This window comes from Mastigoproctus giganteus, chromosome 6 (assembly GCF_048544385.1).
Source record: "Mastigoproctus giganteus isolate SK-2022 chromosome 6, ASM4854438v1, whole genome shotgun sequence".
NCBI classification, from domain to species: domain Eukaryota; kingdom Metazoa; phylum Arthropoda; class Arachnida; order Uropygi; family Thelyphonidae; genus Mastigoproctus; species Mastigoproctus giganteus.
In genome coordinates this window covers 229742314-229762760 of record NC_143580.1, presented here as the reverse complement: position 1 = coordinate 229762760, position 20447 = coordinate 229742314, and the positions used below count along the sequence as shown (strand labels likewise).

The 20447-nt window shown below is 36.9% G+C and overlaps 1 protein-coding gene across 1 annotated transcript in view; it reads left to right on the top strand.

The window, feature by feature from the left end:
• Positions 1–20447, top strand: part of RyR (Ryanodine receptor) — an 841404-nt gene that overhangs the window by 555436 nt on the left and 265521 nt on the right. The window contains exons 70-72 of the mRNA XM_090376454.1: positions 641–720; positions 10713–10789; positions 12643–12797. Coding sequence (XP_090232580.1) covers positions 641–720; positions 10713–10789; positions 12643–12797 — 312 coding nt within the window. The remainder of the gene's footprint in view (positions 1–640; positions 721–10712; positions 10790–12642; positions 12798–20447) is intronic.

Below are 20447 nucleotides of genomic sequence, written 5' to 3'. Positions count from 1 at the left end.
TAAATGGATGGCCATTGCACAAAACAGAAGGAACTGGAAAGTTGCTGGAGAGGCCTTCATCCTGCAGTGGATTGAAAATGGCTGATGATGATGACCATTAACAAAACCACGTTGTGTGCCCTTCAGAATGCAACTTCTATCTAAATGTCCCTCCTGCATTGCATTGCATTCTTAATCATTGCCTCTAAGATTTTACCTGCCACTGAAGTCAAACTAACTGGTCTGTAGTTACCAACTTAACTCTTAGAACGACCTTTTTGTATTGGTGATACATTGACGCTCATGATGGGCCGAGGCTTATATCGAATCCTCTTCTTATAAGCTTTGCTGTTACTAAATGTGATAGGGTGGCTCCAAGTTGTTTGGGTCAAATATGGTCTAGAAGCATGGTCCAAGTTGTTACAGTAATCTGATAACCCTGTCATCATCAGAATGTAGTTATCAAAAATGTGATGTGACATACAAAGGAAATTATCCTCACCATTACAAAATGACGTGTGTGTGTGTGTGTGTGTGTGTGCGTGTGTGCGTGTGTGTGTGCGTGTGTGCATGCGTACGTGCATGCACATATTTGTGAGAGAAGAAAGAAACCACGAGTTAAACTTACTTGCAACTTACAAGGAATAATTTAATTTTTCAGGAAACCAAGGGCCTATGGTAATGAATACTCTGAAGCTTGGTATTTCTCTTCTTCGTGGTGGTAACGTTGATGTACAACTGGTTAGTTCTTATTAGTTGGCTATTTAGTTATTTATGGCTAGTCCTTATTAGTCCTTATTTCTCCTAAATAATAGTAACCTAAATGTTGCATTCCTTTTCTTTTTTTTTTTTTTTTTTTAATATGGAAAAGGGATCAAATTTCCAGTGAGGTTTCCCAGAAGTAATTGAATTATTCTTCATTTTGGAACTGTGTTCCTCCAAATTGTTTCTTAAGTATTATAAATTACTCACCTGAATTCCTTATTTATTATGAATGACAAGAGATGCCAGGATACATGAAATCTCCCTTAGCATCATGGAGAAACTGTGGTAGTCACTTTGAGTGCTGTTTAATCAGTAATAGGGAAATTCCAGTGTATTTACTGGAAAAATGTTTGAGAATGAAGGCAAGTAAGGTTCATGATATAGATTGCATACATGATAAAAGGTTTGTTGTCCAGCAGCATGCAGAGGGATTAGGACCAGAGCCAGCCGCAAACTTTGCAGGGCCCTGTGCAAGGTGAGACAAACAGTCTAGGCAGTTCGGACTAAAAAGGGGGAGGGGGGATTAACCAATGTTTCAAATTTTCATACTTATTACATATTTATTTCATGTAGGAAGAATATAAGAAAATAATGTGATATTATGATCAATATTTAATATACTGATAAATGATAAACAATTGACTACAAATGTTACATGCATTTCCATTATAAATTACAAAAATAAAGAAAGAAAAACAATCAGTAATGATCCAAACAAACAGTTATCCAAAAATATCAATAAATTAGTTTTTTCTACACCCGAGATAAACATACCTTATATTTCATTCATATGCGTGTTGAAAGTAGTGGCTTTTCTAACAGTTAAAAAAAAATTAAGAAGAGTGCAATAAAAGTCCATTACATGTCATTATTTCACTCTTACGCACTGTAAGAGTGAAATAATGATTCAAAAAGATTATGAATCATTTTTAACCAAAAATATAGCTAATACAGGTAGTTCTCGACTTTACGAGTTACTTTGTTCCTATCGCACGCTCGTAATGCGAAAAGTCGTAAAGCGGGAATTTATTTCCCATAGACATAAGGTTAAAAATAAGGGTTACATTCCCAACAATGAAATTAGTTAGCTCATTAGTTTATGTTTAGGCACCTCCGTAGCCAGGTGGGAAGGAGCAGCAGTGCATAGCACACGCTTCTTGATTAGACCGGGGTTCGAGCCCGTCACCACCAAATACGGAGGATGCGGAAAGGTCATGGAATGACCACAGCATATTCCAGGAGCAATATGGCCTTAGTTGCTAATGCTCCTAAAAACCAAATAACAATAACAACAAGTTTATGTTTAAACAATGATTGATTTATCCAAAGAAATTAAAACATAGCCTGTAAAATCAAGCAAATTATAATATAAAGAAATTATTTGTGACTTACAAATTTTAAAGAATGGTTATTCTTCATCGTACACTTTAAATGTATACTTGTTGATCACTTATTATTGGCTTGGCACTCATTGGTTTGTTGCACAAGGAGTCGTCTTCTACAGAAATGCTTCAAGAGTCATTTGTTTCCAAGATAATCTTCTCTTTTCTTTATAAATTTCAATAGATGCATAAGCATTTTTTAACGGAACACACAAAAAAAAAAATAATGAAGAGAAGATTCTGAAAATTTATTTATGTTTTTTATATGATTGAATATTTCAGTAAAGGGGAAATACATTTCACCGTAATAACGTAAAAAAACCACACAATTCCAGCTATCGGTATTTTTGCAAATGCAAGAAGATCGAGTTTACTACCCATTTATAATTGCTTGCAGTAACAGAAAAGCCCAATAAACCAGAAAGTGTAAATTGTTTTTATGTTTTATGGTCGTGACCTCCAGAAATATGCTTTAGAAAAATATCACAAAGGCGTTTAAAATTGATTCTTATAATATGATAACAATGAAAGTGTAGTGCATTTTAATGATTTGAATTGGTAACTAATACAATTTTACAAACCATTCTCACGACCTTTTATATGGCCTTAAGGTCACACTCGTGACCTTAAAAATTACATTTTAGAGAGATAAATAGCTTAGTTATACAGCAAAAATTTCAACTTCCGAGATCTTGAAATGAATTACCAAAAAACAATGTATTATTAGGTTCACATTACGATATAATGGTGTCTCTGGAACCGATTAATATCGTAAAGCAGGGTACACTGCATTGTATAGCTATGCACGTGGTTTGGAATGCGGTATTTATGAATGTTTAACATTCATTTTTTTACAATTAATGTTCATATTTTCGATTTTGTTGATACTTGATAATTGGGAAAAAAAACTCGTAAAAATTTGATAACATCAAGCAATAAATTTATACCTTATACCATTTTTTTCTTAAATTTAAGATTCGTTTTCGATACAAAATTTAAAATTCGTGCAGTTATAAACTGAGTGATCACTGAAATATAATCACCTAATACTGTGTTGGGACACCATTCACATAAATAACCACTGCTGTCTGCCTAGGCATAAATTCCAGTGCTGGATATTTGAAAACATCCATAGGGATCTGCAGCCATGATGCTTGCAAGGCTACAGAATAGGTGATGGTTGCATGTACATATGCCTCACCTCCTGTGCCATAACATCCCACAGGTGTTCAATTGGACTGATGTCAGGTGAATTTGGAGGCTAATCAAGATGGGTGATATCTTCACCGTTCCTCAAACCACTCTTGAACAGTGTGGGCCTGATGACATGACACATTATCGTCTTGGAAAATCCAGTTTCTGTCTGGAGAAAAAATGCAGTAATGGCAGAGTGTAATTTATAAAAATAAATAAGTGGTAATACTTACCACTAATTGAAAAAAGACTGTATACAAAGCTTGACACACTCAAAATGATAACAGTGATTTGTTGGTGAAAGAGCTTGATGCAATGGAGGTAGAAATTGGATTCAAGAATTGTGTGATTGAAAGCTGCTTATCTTTCCTTTTAATTTCTTTACAGAGTTCTTTTAAAGTAATACAACAGTTTTGTGTTTCTTAGCTCCCATAACATGCAAATCCTGGTCTCCTAAGAGCTTCCAGTAAACCTCACCAGTGAAACATTGGTCCATACTCACCAGGAGTCGTTCTTGCCAGCAACCCCTTATTAAGCAGCCACACCACCTGCCTGGATAGTGGGCACTATGCATGATGGATTCATGCACTCATATTGCTTATACCTGGTGCAAGCAATATGAGTGCATGGTGCTTGCACCAGGTATTTGGACTCATCTGACCAACATACTTGTTACCAGTCCTCCAGCATGTTGTTAACACTACAGCCTTCACCATCAGTGATGATCAGCGGTGAGGAGAAGGTGTCCCTTGGATCATCTGCTGTGGAACACTGTACCTCTGAGTGTGCACTGCATTTGGGATATTGTTCTTGCATTCCCCATTGTATTGTGATGTCAGCTGTCACACAGTGACCTACCACTGGACCTGTAAAATGCACTACACCCTTTTCTTACCATGAACCACCTTGAATAATGCTTTAGAGATCGGTTGGTAGGAGGTGGTTTGACCTGTTCAACACCATCCTTTGTATACCTTAACCACAGTAGGCCCTGAACAACTGACAAGACATGCCATTTCCAATATGGCATGCCATTTCCAATTGGGTGCTTACCCAATGCACAAGCTCCCACAGTCACAACCTTATGCAACTCTGTGATATCTTTAGTACATCCCATAACTGCTACTTTATCACTTTGACTTGCATGACCAGATGCAATTTACCACTACTCTAGTGTAGGAAGCTGTATGGCTTTTTATACTGTGGCATAATCCATTTTGGATGGTGGTCATAATTCATGATCACTGAGTGTATATTTAGTTGGCCTACTGCTTGGGGCCCATGTGCAGGCGATGCCCACCAGGAAATCTTTGGTGCCCCTGGAAGTGGATAACTTCCAGGTAACTTATAGACTGGTCAGTTTGACTTCTGTGGTAAGGAAAATCATGGGAATTGCAAGGAAAAGAAAGAAAAATTGGGTTGGATGCATACTGAGGGGAGAGAGTTTGCTAAAAGAAGGGAATGTGATGGGCAAGAGACCGAGATGGAGCAGAAGAATTAGAATGTTTAACGAGTTGATAGAGATTGATTATATCGTGATCAGATGACAGGGAGAGATGAGGATGCAGTTGTTGATATTTCTGTGTGGCAATTTGTAAGCATTAGAATGTGTCCATATGGGTGTCAATTGATGATTGATTGACCTTGATTGACCAACTGATGATGTTACCAACAGCAAACTCAAAATGGGAAGCATTCAAAGAACTTATCTTGGAAGCTACTAGGCTTTACATACCGACTAAGAAATATTGTTCAAGGTTTAGGCCAAAATGGATGTCAGATGAACTAATGAGGCATATGGCAGAGAAGAAAAATGCATGGGATACTTACAAATTAACACATGACACAGAAGCCTATGATAGATACAAGTTGATATGCAACCAAGTTACAAAGGAGGTTAGGCAGGCGAAGGCAGATTACGAGAAATCCTTGGCAAGGGATGCAAAGAAAAACAGCAAAGAGTTCTTTACTTATGTAAACTCTAGAAGGAAGGGGATGAATCAGATTGGTCCACTTGATATTGATGGGTCAACTGTTGATGATCCTGCTCAGGTAGCTAACAAACTAAATGAATATTTTGCATCGACATTCACACATGAGGAGTTATTCAGCAAGGGGAATGCCAGAGGTGTATTCAACTCTAGCAGTAAGCTACAGAATCTTGAAATAACTGGGAGTAAAGTGGAGGAGAAACTGTTGAAGATAAACACAAGAAACGCACCCGGGGTGGATGGGATCTATCCAGTTATATTAAAGGAGGCAGCAAAGGAAGTAAGCAAACCCTTAGCCATAATTATGAGAGCTTCCTTGGACTCAGGGGAGGTACCCATAGACTGGAAATGTGCAAATGTGACCCCAATTCACAAAGGAGGATCAAAGGCTGACACAAGTAATTATAGACCTGTGAGCTTAACTTCTGTTCCAGGAAAATTAATGGAGGCACTGGTTAAAGAAGCACTGCAGGATCATTTAGACAAGACTTCAGTTATAGCTCAGACACAGCATGGTTTTGTTAAGGGGAAGTCTTGCCTGACCAACTTGATTGGATACTATGATGCAGTCACAAAAGAACTGGATGCAGGGAATAACTTTGATATTATATACTTGGATCTTAGAAAGGCTTTTGATACTGTTGCACATGGAAGACTGCTACACAAATTGGAGCAGTGTGACATTGGAGGCAAATTGCTGCTATGGATAAAGGGGTGGTTGAGGGGGAGAAGACAGAGAGTGGTAATCAATGGACACTGCTCATGGTGGACTAATGTTATTAGTGGAGTCCCTCAGGGCTCAGTGTTGGGTCCATTATTGTTTTCTGTATTTATAAATGATATTGATGATGGTATATCAAGCTTAATGTCCAAGTTTGCAGATGATACAAAGGTTGGCAGGGTTGTCAAGGACACTACTGACACTATGCTGCTGCAACGGGATCTGGAAAGGTTGAGCAGATGGGCTGAGAGGTGGCAAATGAAGTTTAACATTGACAAATGTAAAGTACTACACATGGGAAACAGCAACCCCAGAGCAACGTATCAACTCTGTGGTGCTGCACTGACAGTGGTGGAGAATGAAAGGGACTTGGGGGTGATTGTGCAGGCAGATATGAAGTTCTCTGAGCAGTGCAGACGGGCTGCAAGAGTAGCTCATGGAGTATTGTCAATGATATACAGGAATTTTTCCAGCAGGGATAAGGAGGTGATTATTCCATTGTATAAGGCAATGGTCAGGCCACACCTAAAGTACTGTATACAGGTCTGGAGGCCTCATTTCAAGAAGGATGTAGAGCTGCTGGAACGAGTACAGAGAAGGGCAACAAGATTAGTGAATGGAACAAAGGGGTGCTCTTACGAAGAAAGGCTTAAGTTTTGCAAATTACAGTGTCTGGAGACTAGGCACCAGCGAGGTGATCTGATAGAGGTGTATAAAGCCTTGAATGGTTTAAGCATGCTCAATGCTGATGGGATTCTTCCTCTTGCTCAGAAAAATCACCTGAGAGAGCATGAATTCAAATTGAGGAAAGACAGATGTAGGATAGACGTGCGGAAATTTGCCTTTAGCCAGCGGGTGGTTGGTTGGTGGAACAGACTGCCATCCCTTGTGGTGGAGGTTGATAGCCTAAATAAGTTTAAGGCTCAGCTGGACAGGTATTTTGAACAAACAGAGGGGTGAAGTGGAAGTGGGGTTTTTTTTTTTTTTTTTTTGACTGATGCTGCATAAGCTTGCTTTCTTGCATCAAATGCCTCTACTAATGCTAATGCTAATGCTAATTGTGTGAAAAACATTGAACGGCAGGTTAATGAAACTGATAGGATGGGAAGATTGAGAAACAATGATGGGCTTAAAATGATTGATTTAATTATAATTGGTAAAAAAACAGTTATCCAATAAGTAACAGAACAATAATATTTTCAATTGGGAACTACAACGATTAACAGGCACACTTATTTTTTATATATACAGTGGTGCCTCGCAATTCGACTATAATCCGTCGCCGAATTAGAGTCGAATTGAGGGTCAATATTTTCGTATAAGTTTATGGAAAATTGATTAATTCATTGTTGGAGAGAAATACACAGTGTTATTGACTTTACTATATTCCACCATATAACAAACGAAATTACAAAATACATAATGAGTACATACATTTCATTGAGCCTTAGATGTTGGAAGGATGTTTTATTTATCTTGTTCTACCCTTTCTCTTCTCCTCTTGGCTTGAATGGGGATGAGGAATTGATCAAGGGTGGACTGTCTCTCCCTCTTTTTCAAGATAGCCTTGAAGTGATGCATAGTAGTGTTGTTAAACAAGTCTGTCATTCTAGTTACAACAGCAGTGTTGGAGCGCCATTTTAAACAAGCAGACTGCACCTTCTCCCAATGGAATAAAATTTCTTTAATGGCAGCTATTGGCATCGGCCCTTTTTCCCTGTCTTCTTCTTCTTCAAGTGAAATTTCCTTTTCTCTCTCTTTTGCTTCCTCTTCGCTGAGTGTTTTGAGTTCTTCCACGGTTGGTTCGTCATCGTGATCCTCCACAAGCTCTTCCACATCAGCCTCATCAACTTCTCCTATGTCGAGGTTCTCCGCCGTCGAAATGATTTCTCGCATGGCCGCAGTTGCTTCTGATTCTTCAGCGGCTTGGACTGCATTGTTGTCATCCCGAAAAAAAGAAGGAACGAGTTTCTTCCATGATGCACGAAGGGTCCTCTGTGTGACTCCCTCCCAGGCAGTTTTAATAAAGGAAATGGCGTGAAGAATATTGAACTCAGTCTTCCAGAACTCCTTCAGTGTCTTATCAGAAGAATGAGTGACATCAAAAAGCTGTGAAAACAAAGCCTTGGTGTAAAGTTTTTTAAAACAGGCAGTTACTTCTTGATCCATGGGTTGGATCAGTGATGTGGTGTTTGGAGGCAAAAACTGGACTTTGATGAAATCAAAGTCAATTTCAAGAATGTTTGCCAAGTCTTAGGGGTGGGCACTAGCATTGTCAAGAATCAGCAGTGCTTTCAAAGGTAAATTGTTGTCAATGAGGAATTTTTTTACGCTCGGGGCAAACTCCTCAGAAATCCAATCTTTGAAGACTTTCTGGTCTACCCAGGCTTTTGCATTGGATCTCCACATCACTGGCAGTTTGGACTTGATGATTTTCTTCCCAAAGCAGCGAGGATTTTTAGAGTGGTAAACGAGAAGTGGCTTTACTTTAAAGTCTCCGCTTGCATTTGTTGCCAATAACAAGGTAAGCCTATCTTTCATAGGCTTATGTCCTGGGAGCGTCACTTCTTCTTGCGTGATGTATGTTCGATTTGGAAAGCGCTTCCAAAATAACCCAGTTTCATCCCCGTTAAAAATTTGCTGTGGCAAGTAGCCTTCCTTCATGATTAAATCTTCAATTTTTTTCCAAAACTCTTCTGCAGCCTTTTTATCTGCACTAGCTGCTTCCCCATGTCTGAGAACACTATGGATACCTGTTCTACCTTTGAATCTGTGAAACCACCCACGACTTGCCTTGAATTCATCAGTTTGAAGATACGTCCTGGAATTTTATTCTGCAATTCTTCAAAAATTAACCTAGCCTTCTCACAGATCATTGCCTGAGTTACTGGATCTCCTTTCATCTGTCTTTCTCTAATCCAGGTAAGAAGCAGCTTTTCCATTTCTTCATTGATTAAAGATCTGTTTCTGTCAGAAATTTTCATTGCTCCAGCAAACACCCTAGCACCTATAATCTTGTCTCTTTGTTGCCAAAAAGTTGCCACGGTTGACCTAGGGATGCCATACTCTTGAGCTACATCTGTAATTATTCTACCTTTCTGCACATTTTCTATAATTTCTTTCTTCTTTTCTATGCTCAACCAAGTGTGTTTCTTTCCTGAATTATTCCGCTGTTCAATTCTCTTTGGACCCATTATCAAATTTCACTCAAAAAATAAATAACTGCCAAAGCACAAAATTTTTTACTTTATGAGAAATGCAGAATTATAAATTAGCACAAACAACTAGAGCAAACGTGAACTCAGACTACGATTATTAACGAGATAATGTTGTCTCATAACTGAGGAAGAACTGACAGCATACCTGTAGCTATCTTTGAGGGCGGCTAATGTAGCTGAACGATTGAGGGATCTATTCCCGCTTTATCTATCATTGGTTAAATGTTACTCTCGCTCTTTAATAATATTGGTTGAAATGTATGAAGCAGCCATCACTATTTAGTGCTATTTAGTAACATTAAACGCAGTTACGTAGTCCAGCAAAGAATTCTATCATGCAATATCATGTAGCGTTTTCGCTGGCCTGCGAAATCCGACTGTCGAATTGCGGTACGTCGAATTGCGAGACTGTCGAATTGCGGTACATCGAATTGCGAGGCACCACCTATATATACCTGTATTTATAGGTACACCACCTATACCTGTATATATATATATATATACATTAATTCTGGGAGTACATCTGACCAATTCAAAGATACAGGTTATCTTTGAATCAGCAAATGTTGACATAATAGGAATATTGCAGACTTGGTAATGTTCTGATATAAGGAATGCAGAATTTGAATGTGGAATACATAGTGTGCACAGGAAAGTTAGGGCTGAAAGTTATCTTATGCTTATGTTATGCCTGAAGGTTATGCTTTATGCACATAAATTCAAGAATATTGCAACAATAATTATCAGGATAATATTGACTGAGTTTGCAATAACGTAACCATTGAGGAAACCATAATAAGGCTGGACGTGTGCTGTAGACCAAATGGGTACGTTTCTGGATCACTTTTAAGGCTGCAGCTTATCAATTTATATCAGAGGTAGAAATAAAAGGGTAAAACGATATGCTTTACTTCTTCTTTTTTGCTAAGGATCCATCTGATATTAAGAATTTTCATGTAAAAGCACCATTAGCAGGAAGCCATCATATCGTATTAATAAAGGACGTAACATTACTGATATTTAATCATAGTTTTTATGCAACTTTATTAGACTTAGGGTCATGAAATTTTATTTAGAAAAATCCACATTAGCTTATTAATACAGTGGGATAGGCTATTGATAGCTCTTGCACCATGGACCAAACTGAATTGATAAAGAACAACATTGCTGATAATATAATGTTATTTTATCAAATGCATTAGCTTGCTATAATGATAATTATATGACAGAAGTTTAATTTTATTACTGTCTATGTAATAGCTTAAATATATTAAATGCAAAAAGTAGAAAATATAGAGAGCCTTGACTATTTATAAATAATTAAATATAATTAAAATTAATTTTATTTAATATAACATTTTAGGGTATTTTTTTTATAATTAAACTTTGAAAAATTTACAGAATGAATATTTTTATTTTCTTATACATGCTTGTTTTTACTTTTTTTTTTTACATATTACAGAGAATGTTGAAACATCTAAAAGAGAAAAAAGATGTTGGATTTTTTACATCTGTTGCAGGACTCATGAATTCATGCAGGTAAATTTCAATCAGGAAAAAATGGTCCTCTTTAGTTTAGATTGTATTCTTAATAAATTGTAAAACAAGTCGAAAATAGTTGAAAATGTAGAGAGAATTTCTTTGCTATTAGACATAGTGAGAGAGAGAGAGAGAAGATTAATATTGGAAGAATTATTGCATCCTGCCATTTTAGGAAGCTAAATTTTATATCAGAATAGCAATTATTTTAGGTATAACTATCTGAATAACAGATCTGATGAATTTTCCTTATGCTATTAGAAATTTTACAGCATTTTATTGATATTAATAAGGAAATGCCAGCTCACAGAAATTTATGCTAATGATATTATGAGCCAGCAGTGTAGCAAAATAGTATGCAGAATTTTGTGTTGGAAGAGTCAGTATGGTAGATTACAAAAGGAGCAGACCAACAATAGTAAGAACTACAGACAACCACACTCATACTCATAGAAAATGCAGTTTGCACTAACAGAAGACCACAGGAGGCAGGTTATTTTGATTTGCAGGTTATTTGATTTTTTAGGAGCATTAGCAACTAAGGCCATATTGCTCCGGGATATGCGGTGGTCATTCCCTGACCTTTCCGTATCCTCCGTATTTGGTGGTGACGGGCTCAAACCCCGGTCTAATCAAGAAGCGTGTGCTACGCACTGCTGCTCCTTCCCACCTGGCTACGGAGGCGCCCCACAGGAGGCAGCAAATGACATATACCCTGTCATTTCTGAAGTGAAATTGTCAGTGGTCAGTAATTTCCCAAGCACATTTACACAGATGAGACATAGGTTCATCGCCATAACTCAGAAAAATAATAAACCAGCATGGAATAGAAATACTCTTGTTCTCCATGATCAATAAAGTTTGAGACTGTGAAATTCACTGTAATAGCTACAGTATTTTAGACCGCATAGGTGTTTTACTTATTGACTTTATGCAAACAGACACAACAATCAGTGCATCAACTTATTGTATAACTCTAACACATTTTTTATGCATTGTCCATGCAGTACTAGAACACCTTGCCATCTTGCCATCTTTTCTGCAAATGCACAGATGCCCTTTGCTATGTCTACCCAACAAGGTGTGTGGCATTTCAATTGAGAGATATTGGAGCAACTGGTATAGCTCTGAAACATAATAAGTACCATCTTTTCTGACACTGAAGAAACATTGGAAGCTGCAAGATTCAAAGTAATTATATTACCTACTTTTCATTTTAGATGAAAAGGAAAAAAGATAATTGAAGACTTTTATCTTACTTACATCTAAAATGAAAAGTATGAGTATGATGCTTCCAGGCATGTGTAAACCAAATTTTTTTTTTCATGACCTTATGGCATATATTATTATGATGATAAAACCTTCTCATTTAAAGTTTTAACTTTATATTTTGGTAAATCAAGACCACCTATTGTCTGAATTGAGAACAATAAGTTGTAAAATAGCAAGAAGTATAGACAACCATAACTGTGTGTGTTGTATTTTTAACAAATAACAGAATTTTCTTTTCTTCTCATTTGTTTAAAATTGGTGTCCTCAAGATGACTTGGAGCTAAAGAAGTTTGTTCTATCTTAGTATTATTAGTAATAAAGGCAAATTGATATAAAGAAGCCAGGTTTATTCAGAATTTAAAATAAAAATATCACTCACTTTTGATTATTAAGACCATAGAATTTACTCAAGTCATTTAAATCTCACTGGCCACAAAATATAAAAGATATGGTAGTCCTCAATTTACTAATTTAAGAGTATTATCAAATTTAGAAATTTTAACCTTTATTACAAATATTTATAAACATAAAATGTTATATTAGAATTAAATATTAATAGAGATTATTTATGATTTATGTAGTGTTCTAGATTTGGATGCTTTTGAGCGCACACAGAAAGCAGAAGGTTTGGGAGTGGGATCAGAAGGAACAGCAGGAGAGAAAAATATGCATGATGCTGATTTTACTTGTGCTCTGTTTCGTTTCCTCCAACTTTTATGTGAAGGGCACAACTTAGGTAGGTTTTTATAATCTTCCTTTATGCAGTAACCCAATTCATTTATTTTCATGCTTGATGTATTCATAATCATCATTGATTTTTAAATGATGCTGTGCAAGGTTATGGCTTATGGAGTATGAGGGCTGCTTCAGAAATTGCTTGCATATATTCAGTGTGCTTTTTACAACCATGTTTTTAATGCACATTATAGTCATTCTTCTCCTATATCTAAATAATCACCAAGAATAGTGACATACACTAAAACAACATTGAAATACGACTACCTCCCTAATATTGAGTCAGGCCTCCAGGCTTGCAGAACAGCTTGCAAATGGTGATGGCATGGATGCTAGAAGGTGGTTGATCACATCTTGAGATAGAGATTGAGGTGTTAATCTGTATAACACCACTTAATTGTTCCACATTGGAGAATGGCAGGTCTACAAGTTTGACAGCTCATTAAATTTCATTTCACAGATGTAAGGATGAGGTTCAAGTCAGTTAATTGACAGTTCAAGTTAGTGTAATTGATTGATAATTGATAGGATGAGGTTCAAATCAATGTAATTGAATAATACTTTGAAAACATCATTTTACTGTGGTGTCCCTCTCCTCAGTGTAACTGAGGAGGGGGACACCACAGTAAAATGATGTTTTCAGAGTATTCTGCACACCATTTCTGTACAGCAGATATCTTGTCTGCCGGAAGATGCTGTCACCAGCAGGGAACAGTAGGAACATTACCATATATACAGGTGTTTAGCAATGATGATGCAATAAGTCTCTGCCATCAGACATCCATGCTCACATATCAAAGGATCTAGAGTATCCCAGAAAAAACATTTCCCAGCCCAGACTACCACCAGTCTATGCTATCTACACCATGCATATGGGGTTCGTTGCCTGTAATCATGACCACACACATATTCCTCCATTAACAAGATACAAAAGGAAACATGATTCATTCATGAATGTGATATTCATGGCATGAGGCAAGACAGACATTTGTTACATAAAGTTACAAAGGGATTTTGAGTTTTCTCTGTGCTCTAATACTTAATGCAAACATTGCATGATGATCCCTACTGCAAAGTACTCTGCTGTCCCACACTGTAACCTGCAGTCAGTTGTGCCCCTGTGATCATCCTGTTGATCTGCACAAGCCACTGCAGTCTGTCACCCTATTCATTCTACACTATTGTATTCCACAGGTTTTGTACAAACTGGTTGTTTTGCGTCCTGTCTGCCATTCTTGGTACATTCACACAATTTTATTAAAGAGATTGCTAAAGTCAAGGCGAATCTTGCGAGGTGTGGCTATCCCATGACCAACAGGAACATCCAAGGTAATGACTTAACTGCAAGTGCCTTTATCCGATACTACCCAAACCTATCACAACAAGTTTCTAGGGTCCTAAAATCATATGGAATAAAGTGCGTACAGCTCCCAGGCAGAAAGTTGCAATCCCTCATCTCTAGAGTGAAAACACCGGTTCCCACCTTACTACAAAGTGGTTTAGTCTACCACATCTCTTGCCATGACTGCACTAGCTGCTACAGTGGGGAAACTGGGAGACGGCCCAGCAAACGTCTTTCAGAACACGAAAGAGCCATCCGCTTAGTGGACATAGAACACTCGACCCTTGCCAAACACTTCTGGTCAACCCGCCACAACATTGACCTGCACCGCGATGTCGTGATTGTAGATAGGTCCTGCCACTACCGGCGACATGCCTGGTTGGAGTCATTGAACATCACATGCTCTAATACCTCAGTCAACAGAAGCAGTGGACGTTGTGTCCACCCTATTATTGAAGCAACCATTTTGATGAATGACAAACATTGGCAACATTCACATACGTCACAGACACAGGCTTCAACATCAAACAATTAATCCACAGTTTCATATACATGACTGGCAGTACACGCCCTCATGTTCCACACTCTTAACTGTCAGTTTGACTGATGAAGGTTACCATAATAACCGAAAGCTTTTATGCTATATGTATTTAATATATGTTTTACAATTAGTATTAAACCTGTCATTATTTATTCTGTCTTCCATTTCGCTCTGTATTACACAATAATCCACAATAATAATTCACACAATAGTAAGTCTGGAACAGCCCATTTGACACACCTCCTCACCTTACACCAATAATTATGCTATGTTGAAAGTCCATCGTATTGCAGCCTCTTTCCATGCTTAGCACATTTAACATTATGTTATCTGTACATGTACCTAATGTATTAACTCTTGGCTGCATTTTCCCAGCTGAGCTTTTATTCCTGTAGTACCTTCCATTTGTTTCCATTAGGATAGATAGCTCTGTTTCAATGTCCTCTTAATATATATTTGCTCTAAGTGTAGTTACTAACAACAATATCCCAATAATCATCTAAGTCAAACTGCTGTCTCCACAGGTTTTCTTTCATAGGAACATCCATGTATTAATTACTACTGTAGAACTAATATATATGCACTTCAGTTACTATTACTATGCATATGTTAATATGAGCATTTAATAAGTCTGAGGAGCTTAAGGGGAGGGAATGATGCACGAGTATCTTCCACTCCCATATCTAGCTATGAGATCGCACATCATAGTATTTCTGTGGAACAGTACAGCCATGTCTGGCAGAAAATTATGCCATTTTGTAGCAGTTTGTGTTTCAGTATAGAGTAGCTGGCTCACTTTATTTCAGAGTACATCAGCAAATTATGCTTCATGGACTATGTGATCATAAAAGGTAAAGGATAGTCAAGTGTAAAAACAGACACAGTGGAAGAAAACATATCCATTCCATGCATGCCCTAGGTGCCAAATGTTTCTATTACCAATCAATTCCAGTGATTTCCTCTCTCTCTCTCTCTCTCTCTCTCTCTCTCTCTCTGTTTATGGTGTTTTTTTCAAGTAATTCTTCATAAACTTCATCTTACCCTAAGGGCCTTTCAGCTGATGCAGTTATCATTGGCAATGTAAAAAAATTTGAAGCACTGTGGCTATACTGCTTGAAGACTTATTACAATTGAATATGTTCACCACTTGTCACTCCTCATTTAAAGCAATCAAATCTTATTGGAAACTAATGGTCCCTGAAGTTTCTCCTGGGCTTCTTCCTGTGATGATAGCTAAGGCCATCACTTGAAAGTCTAAAACACTGGTTTGGTTGATATTTTTCACAACCAACGTGTTGGTTTGTTTCACAACCAATGCTTGTGAAACAAATGCCTCAAATTTCAATAAAGTATAGTTATTCTGTGAAAGTTATATCTTTTGCTTGCACCGTCTCACCACTTGGACTGTCAGAAATCCTAGTATAGCCTTCACGGGCAAGGTGACCATTATACTGGAGGTGACCATTATACCAGATCATTAATCATTAAAGTTAAGTCCACCCAGATCATATCTAAATTATAACAAAAGTCTATATTCCTTTCAGTACTTTACAAAGAACAAGAATAGGACATATTCAGCACTTTGGTCTATCAGACAAGCTGGTTAGATGTGCAGTACTAAATTTATTTTCAATTACATTGACAGATGTGTGTAATGTGAATTTCACTGTGAATGAAATCTTTCATTTTATCTTCAGTTCCAACCTTGTAATGTAACAGCTCTGCAGCTTATAATACTGTGTAGTAGTAATAATATTAAGTAGGCTGTCCAGGAATCCCTTTTGCTATCTCAGTATCAGTTTAATATATGTGGGTGGAAGACGATATGTGGTTTGAAACAACTAAAGGTGTGTAGAGCATTGATAATCCAAACTAATTGGGACTGGAAGTAGTTCAAACTTATCAAAAATACTGTTCTGGAGACCAAAAAAAAAGTTTAGTAAGTTTAGAAATAAAAAATTGGCATTAGAATCTGAGGGACTGCCTAATTTTTTGTTTCACACACCAAAGGTCCACACCAAAAATATGGGTTCTCCTAAACTTAGTCTCTGTGTGAACCACAGAGAAACGGCATCTTCGAGGGATGGACCATTAGCTGTTTTCACAGTTTTCTCTTTTTTTTTGCACGATCTAAATAAAATTTCGATGCAAACTTTAAATTTTTTCCCTTGTTGTTTTTAATGTCCGTCACTTTCCAAGCTCATAAAATTTGCTAAAGAAGACCCTCTTTCTCCCTTTGAAAGTCTTTTAAAATTTCAATCTTCGATTCAATTGTTAAAAATTTCTCCTTCCTTTTAAAAGACAAAGAAACTACAGTTCGGTAAAATAAAACTGTAAAAACTGTTCAGAATATTTTTACTGCATATCTCACTTGCACATATCATGTTAATTGCATTTCCTGCATGCCATGTTCTTTGTTATTGATTGACGCTTATCTTTTTTTATTGTTTTAGATTTTACAATCCAAAAAAAATCAGTGAACAGAAATATCAGATTACAAAATATTATGTTTAGTTAGTACTCTATGTATATTAATTAAGCTATGTAAGTGTAAATTTATTTTTATTTTGCTAACCTTTGGATAATATTCTTCCGATTTACACATATCATTTTCATTTTGTTAATTGGTAAAAAGAAAAAAGGTGTAAAGTTGTGCTTTGCATCTTCATTTTTATAGTCAGTGGATAATATTCCTCTGATTTTCGCTTATTAGAATTGCCATTTAATAGAATCAAAATTCAATTCCCAAACATGATCACAACAACCAACGCTTACTGTAATTATTTTATGGCACCAGCATAAAAAAATAAATAAATGCTAGTCCATTCAGATGATTGACGTTTCGAATTATTGACATTCGGATTTTCGATGCTCTACTGTAATTGAAAAAAATACATACTCTTTTGCCACATGTAAAGTTGTATAAGTTGTTTATCAAAAAATCATTTCAACACATATTCAATACACAATATTTTGCTAACATCCCAGGAATATACTGAATCCTGTCTTCATCCCTAAAATTTGCTTGTGGAAGAATGAGGTAAAGGTACTTCCAGCACATTATTAAACCTGAGATGGGTTTCAATAAAATCCTGCTGAAATAAATATCCTCGTATAAGGTCCTGCCAAAGTAAAATGTTACCAAAATATTTTGTATTGACTATAATACAAAATCGTATTAGTGCGACATAGTGCAAGGAAGTCACAGGCTTTTGCTGCACTGGCAAAAAAAAAAAGAAACCACCAAGTAAATAAGAAAACACAAATTAAATACTTCCCTTCTCACACAGGTAATTATCCAGTTGACCTTTTAATTTATTCAAACTGTCAGCCTCAACTACGAGGACAACTTGTTCCAGCAATCAATGACTTGCTGGCTATGTGAAAACATCCTACAATCTAATCTAAACCTTATAAGGTTTAGATTAGATTGTAGGATGTTTAACTCCTGTAATTTGAATTTATAACCCCTAGTTCTGTAATTCTTTATAACAGTGAGAATTCCACCTTCACTCATTTTATTAATCCTGATCAGAGCCTTGTAAACCTCAATTAGGTTTACAAGGCTCTGATCAACCAGGCACCTCTTGGTGCCTGGTTGATCGGAGTCTTTAGTTATTCGGAGTCTTTAGCCCACATAATCGGAGTCTTTAGCAGAGGCATATGATGCAAGAAAGCAAGCTTATACAGCATTGGCCAAAAAAAAAAAACCCTTTCCATTTCACCATTCCTTTCCTCATATGGTTGTCCTTCTGCCAATCTCACCATTCAAGTTGCCCATCTGGATCCTCTCAAGAAGTTTAATGTTTTTTTTTCAGATGAGGTCTCCATACTTGAACACAATATTCCAAATGTGGTCTTACAATTGCCTCATACAGTGGGATTATGACTATCTCAACATGATAACATTCAATAAATCTTTGATAGGACACTGTGGGCTTTCCTGGCTGCCTGTTTATACTGTTCAGAAAACTTCATATTTACCCATATTGTAACTCTCAGATTCCTTTCGTTCTCCACTGTTTTTAACTGAACAAACATATCATTTATTTCTGGGTTGCTATTCTCCAAATGTAAGACCTTGCATTTAGCAGCATTAAAACATAGCTTCCACTTCTCTGACCATCTTTGAAATCTGTTCAAGTCATCCTAAAGGAGCACCGCACGGCACTGATCATTAATGACTCTGCCAACCTTTATGTCATCTGCAAATTTTGACATCATGCCTTCTATCCTTTCTTCGATGTCAGATACCCAAGACACTGGTACAGAAATGTCACTCATCGATCACACATCACTATATCATGCATACTCTCAACAACTTCTGGAGTGATGGACATTGCAGATCTTCTGCAGCATGGGTCACTTTCCAGGCTCTCCTTCCCTCCCTTGTTTCAATTCTGCTGCCCACATCTTAACCATGGAATAGGAAAGGGCATCCACTCCTAGTGTTGTAACCATATCCTTATGAATTGCCTTTGACATTAGTCCCTTTTTTTTTACCCAAATATTGGATGACTGCATGGTGATTGATTTTGTCCATCTTTCCTCATCCACACAACTTTGTTGGCCTCAGGACTAGTCAGTAATTAAATACCCAAACAAAAACAAAAAGAATTTTTGAAGAAGGAATATATAGATTAATGAAGCAATTTGGTACATGTCTAAGTGCGGTCAAATGCTATAAGTATCAAAATTTTTTAAAAGGCTTAAATGTGTTTTAGTTGAACAAGCCTCATGCATAATGATATGAACTCAGTGATGAGAAAACTTATGAAAAACAAAGTAATCTCTCTCAGCAATTATGCTGATTGCTGCATTGAATAAAATTATATTTATTATATTGCGATTTTAAGATTACTGCTTTCCATTTGTTAATTGTGTGTACCATATTTGAGGAAGAAAACTAATTTTATAAATTTTGATCAGTTGCAGGGCCCTAGGTTACTCTGTTACTCAACATTCTAAGCTAGCCCTGGTGAACAATGTATACAACCTCAGTTGTATACATTATTTATAAAAACATTATCATTTTTAAATAAGCTTGCTTTCTTGCATCATATGCCTCTGCTAATGCTAAAGACTCCGATTATGTGGGCTACAGAGCTTGGCAACCAAGCACCTCAGAGGTGACCTGATTGAGGTTTACAAGGCTCTGATCAGGATTAATAAAATGAGCAAAGGTGGAATTCTCACTGTTATAAAGAATTGCAGAACTAGGGATTATAAATTCAAATTACAGGAGTTAAGGTTTAGATTAGATTGTAGGATGTTTTCACATAGCCAGCAAGCCATTGATTGCTGGAACAAGTTGTCCTCGCAAGTAGTTGAGGCAGACAGTTTGAATAAATTAAAAGGTCAACTGGATAGTTACCTGTGTGAGAAGGGAAGCATTTAATTTGTGTTTTCTTATTTACTTGGCAGTTTCTTGTTTTTTTTTGCCAGTGCAGCAAAAGCTTGTGACTTCCTTGCACTATGTCGCAAATACTGTTACTATTACTATCTCACCTCAACATGTGCACCACATAATAACAGAGGTTCCCACTATGAAAAAGATGTCAGCATGATGGGCCTCAAGGTTGTCGGCAGCAGATCAAGATGCAGGTCAAGTGAGCATTTCATTGTTTTCAAGCAAATCCAGCAAATTTCCTTGCAAGGTTTGTGACCATGGATGAGATGTAAGTCCATCACTTTCAGCCAGAGACAAAGGAGCAGTCCAAATAGTGGAAACAGAGTTCTTCTCTCCCTCCAAAGAAAACCAAATCCTT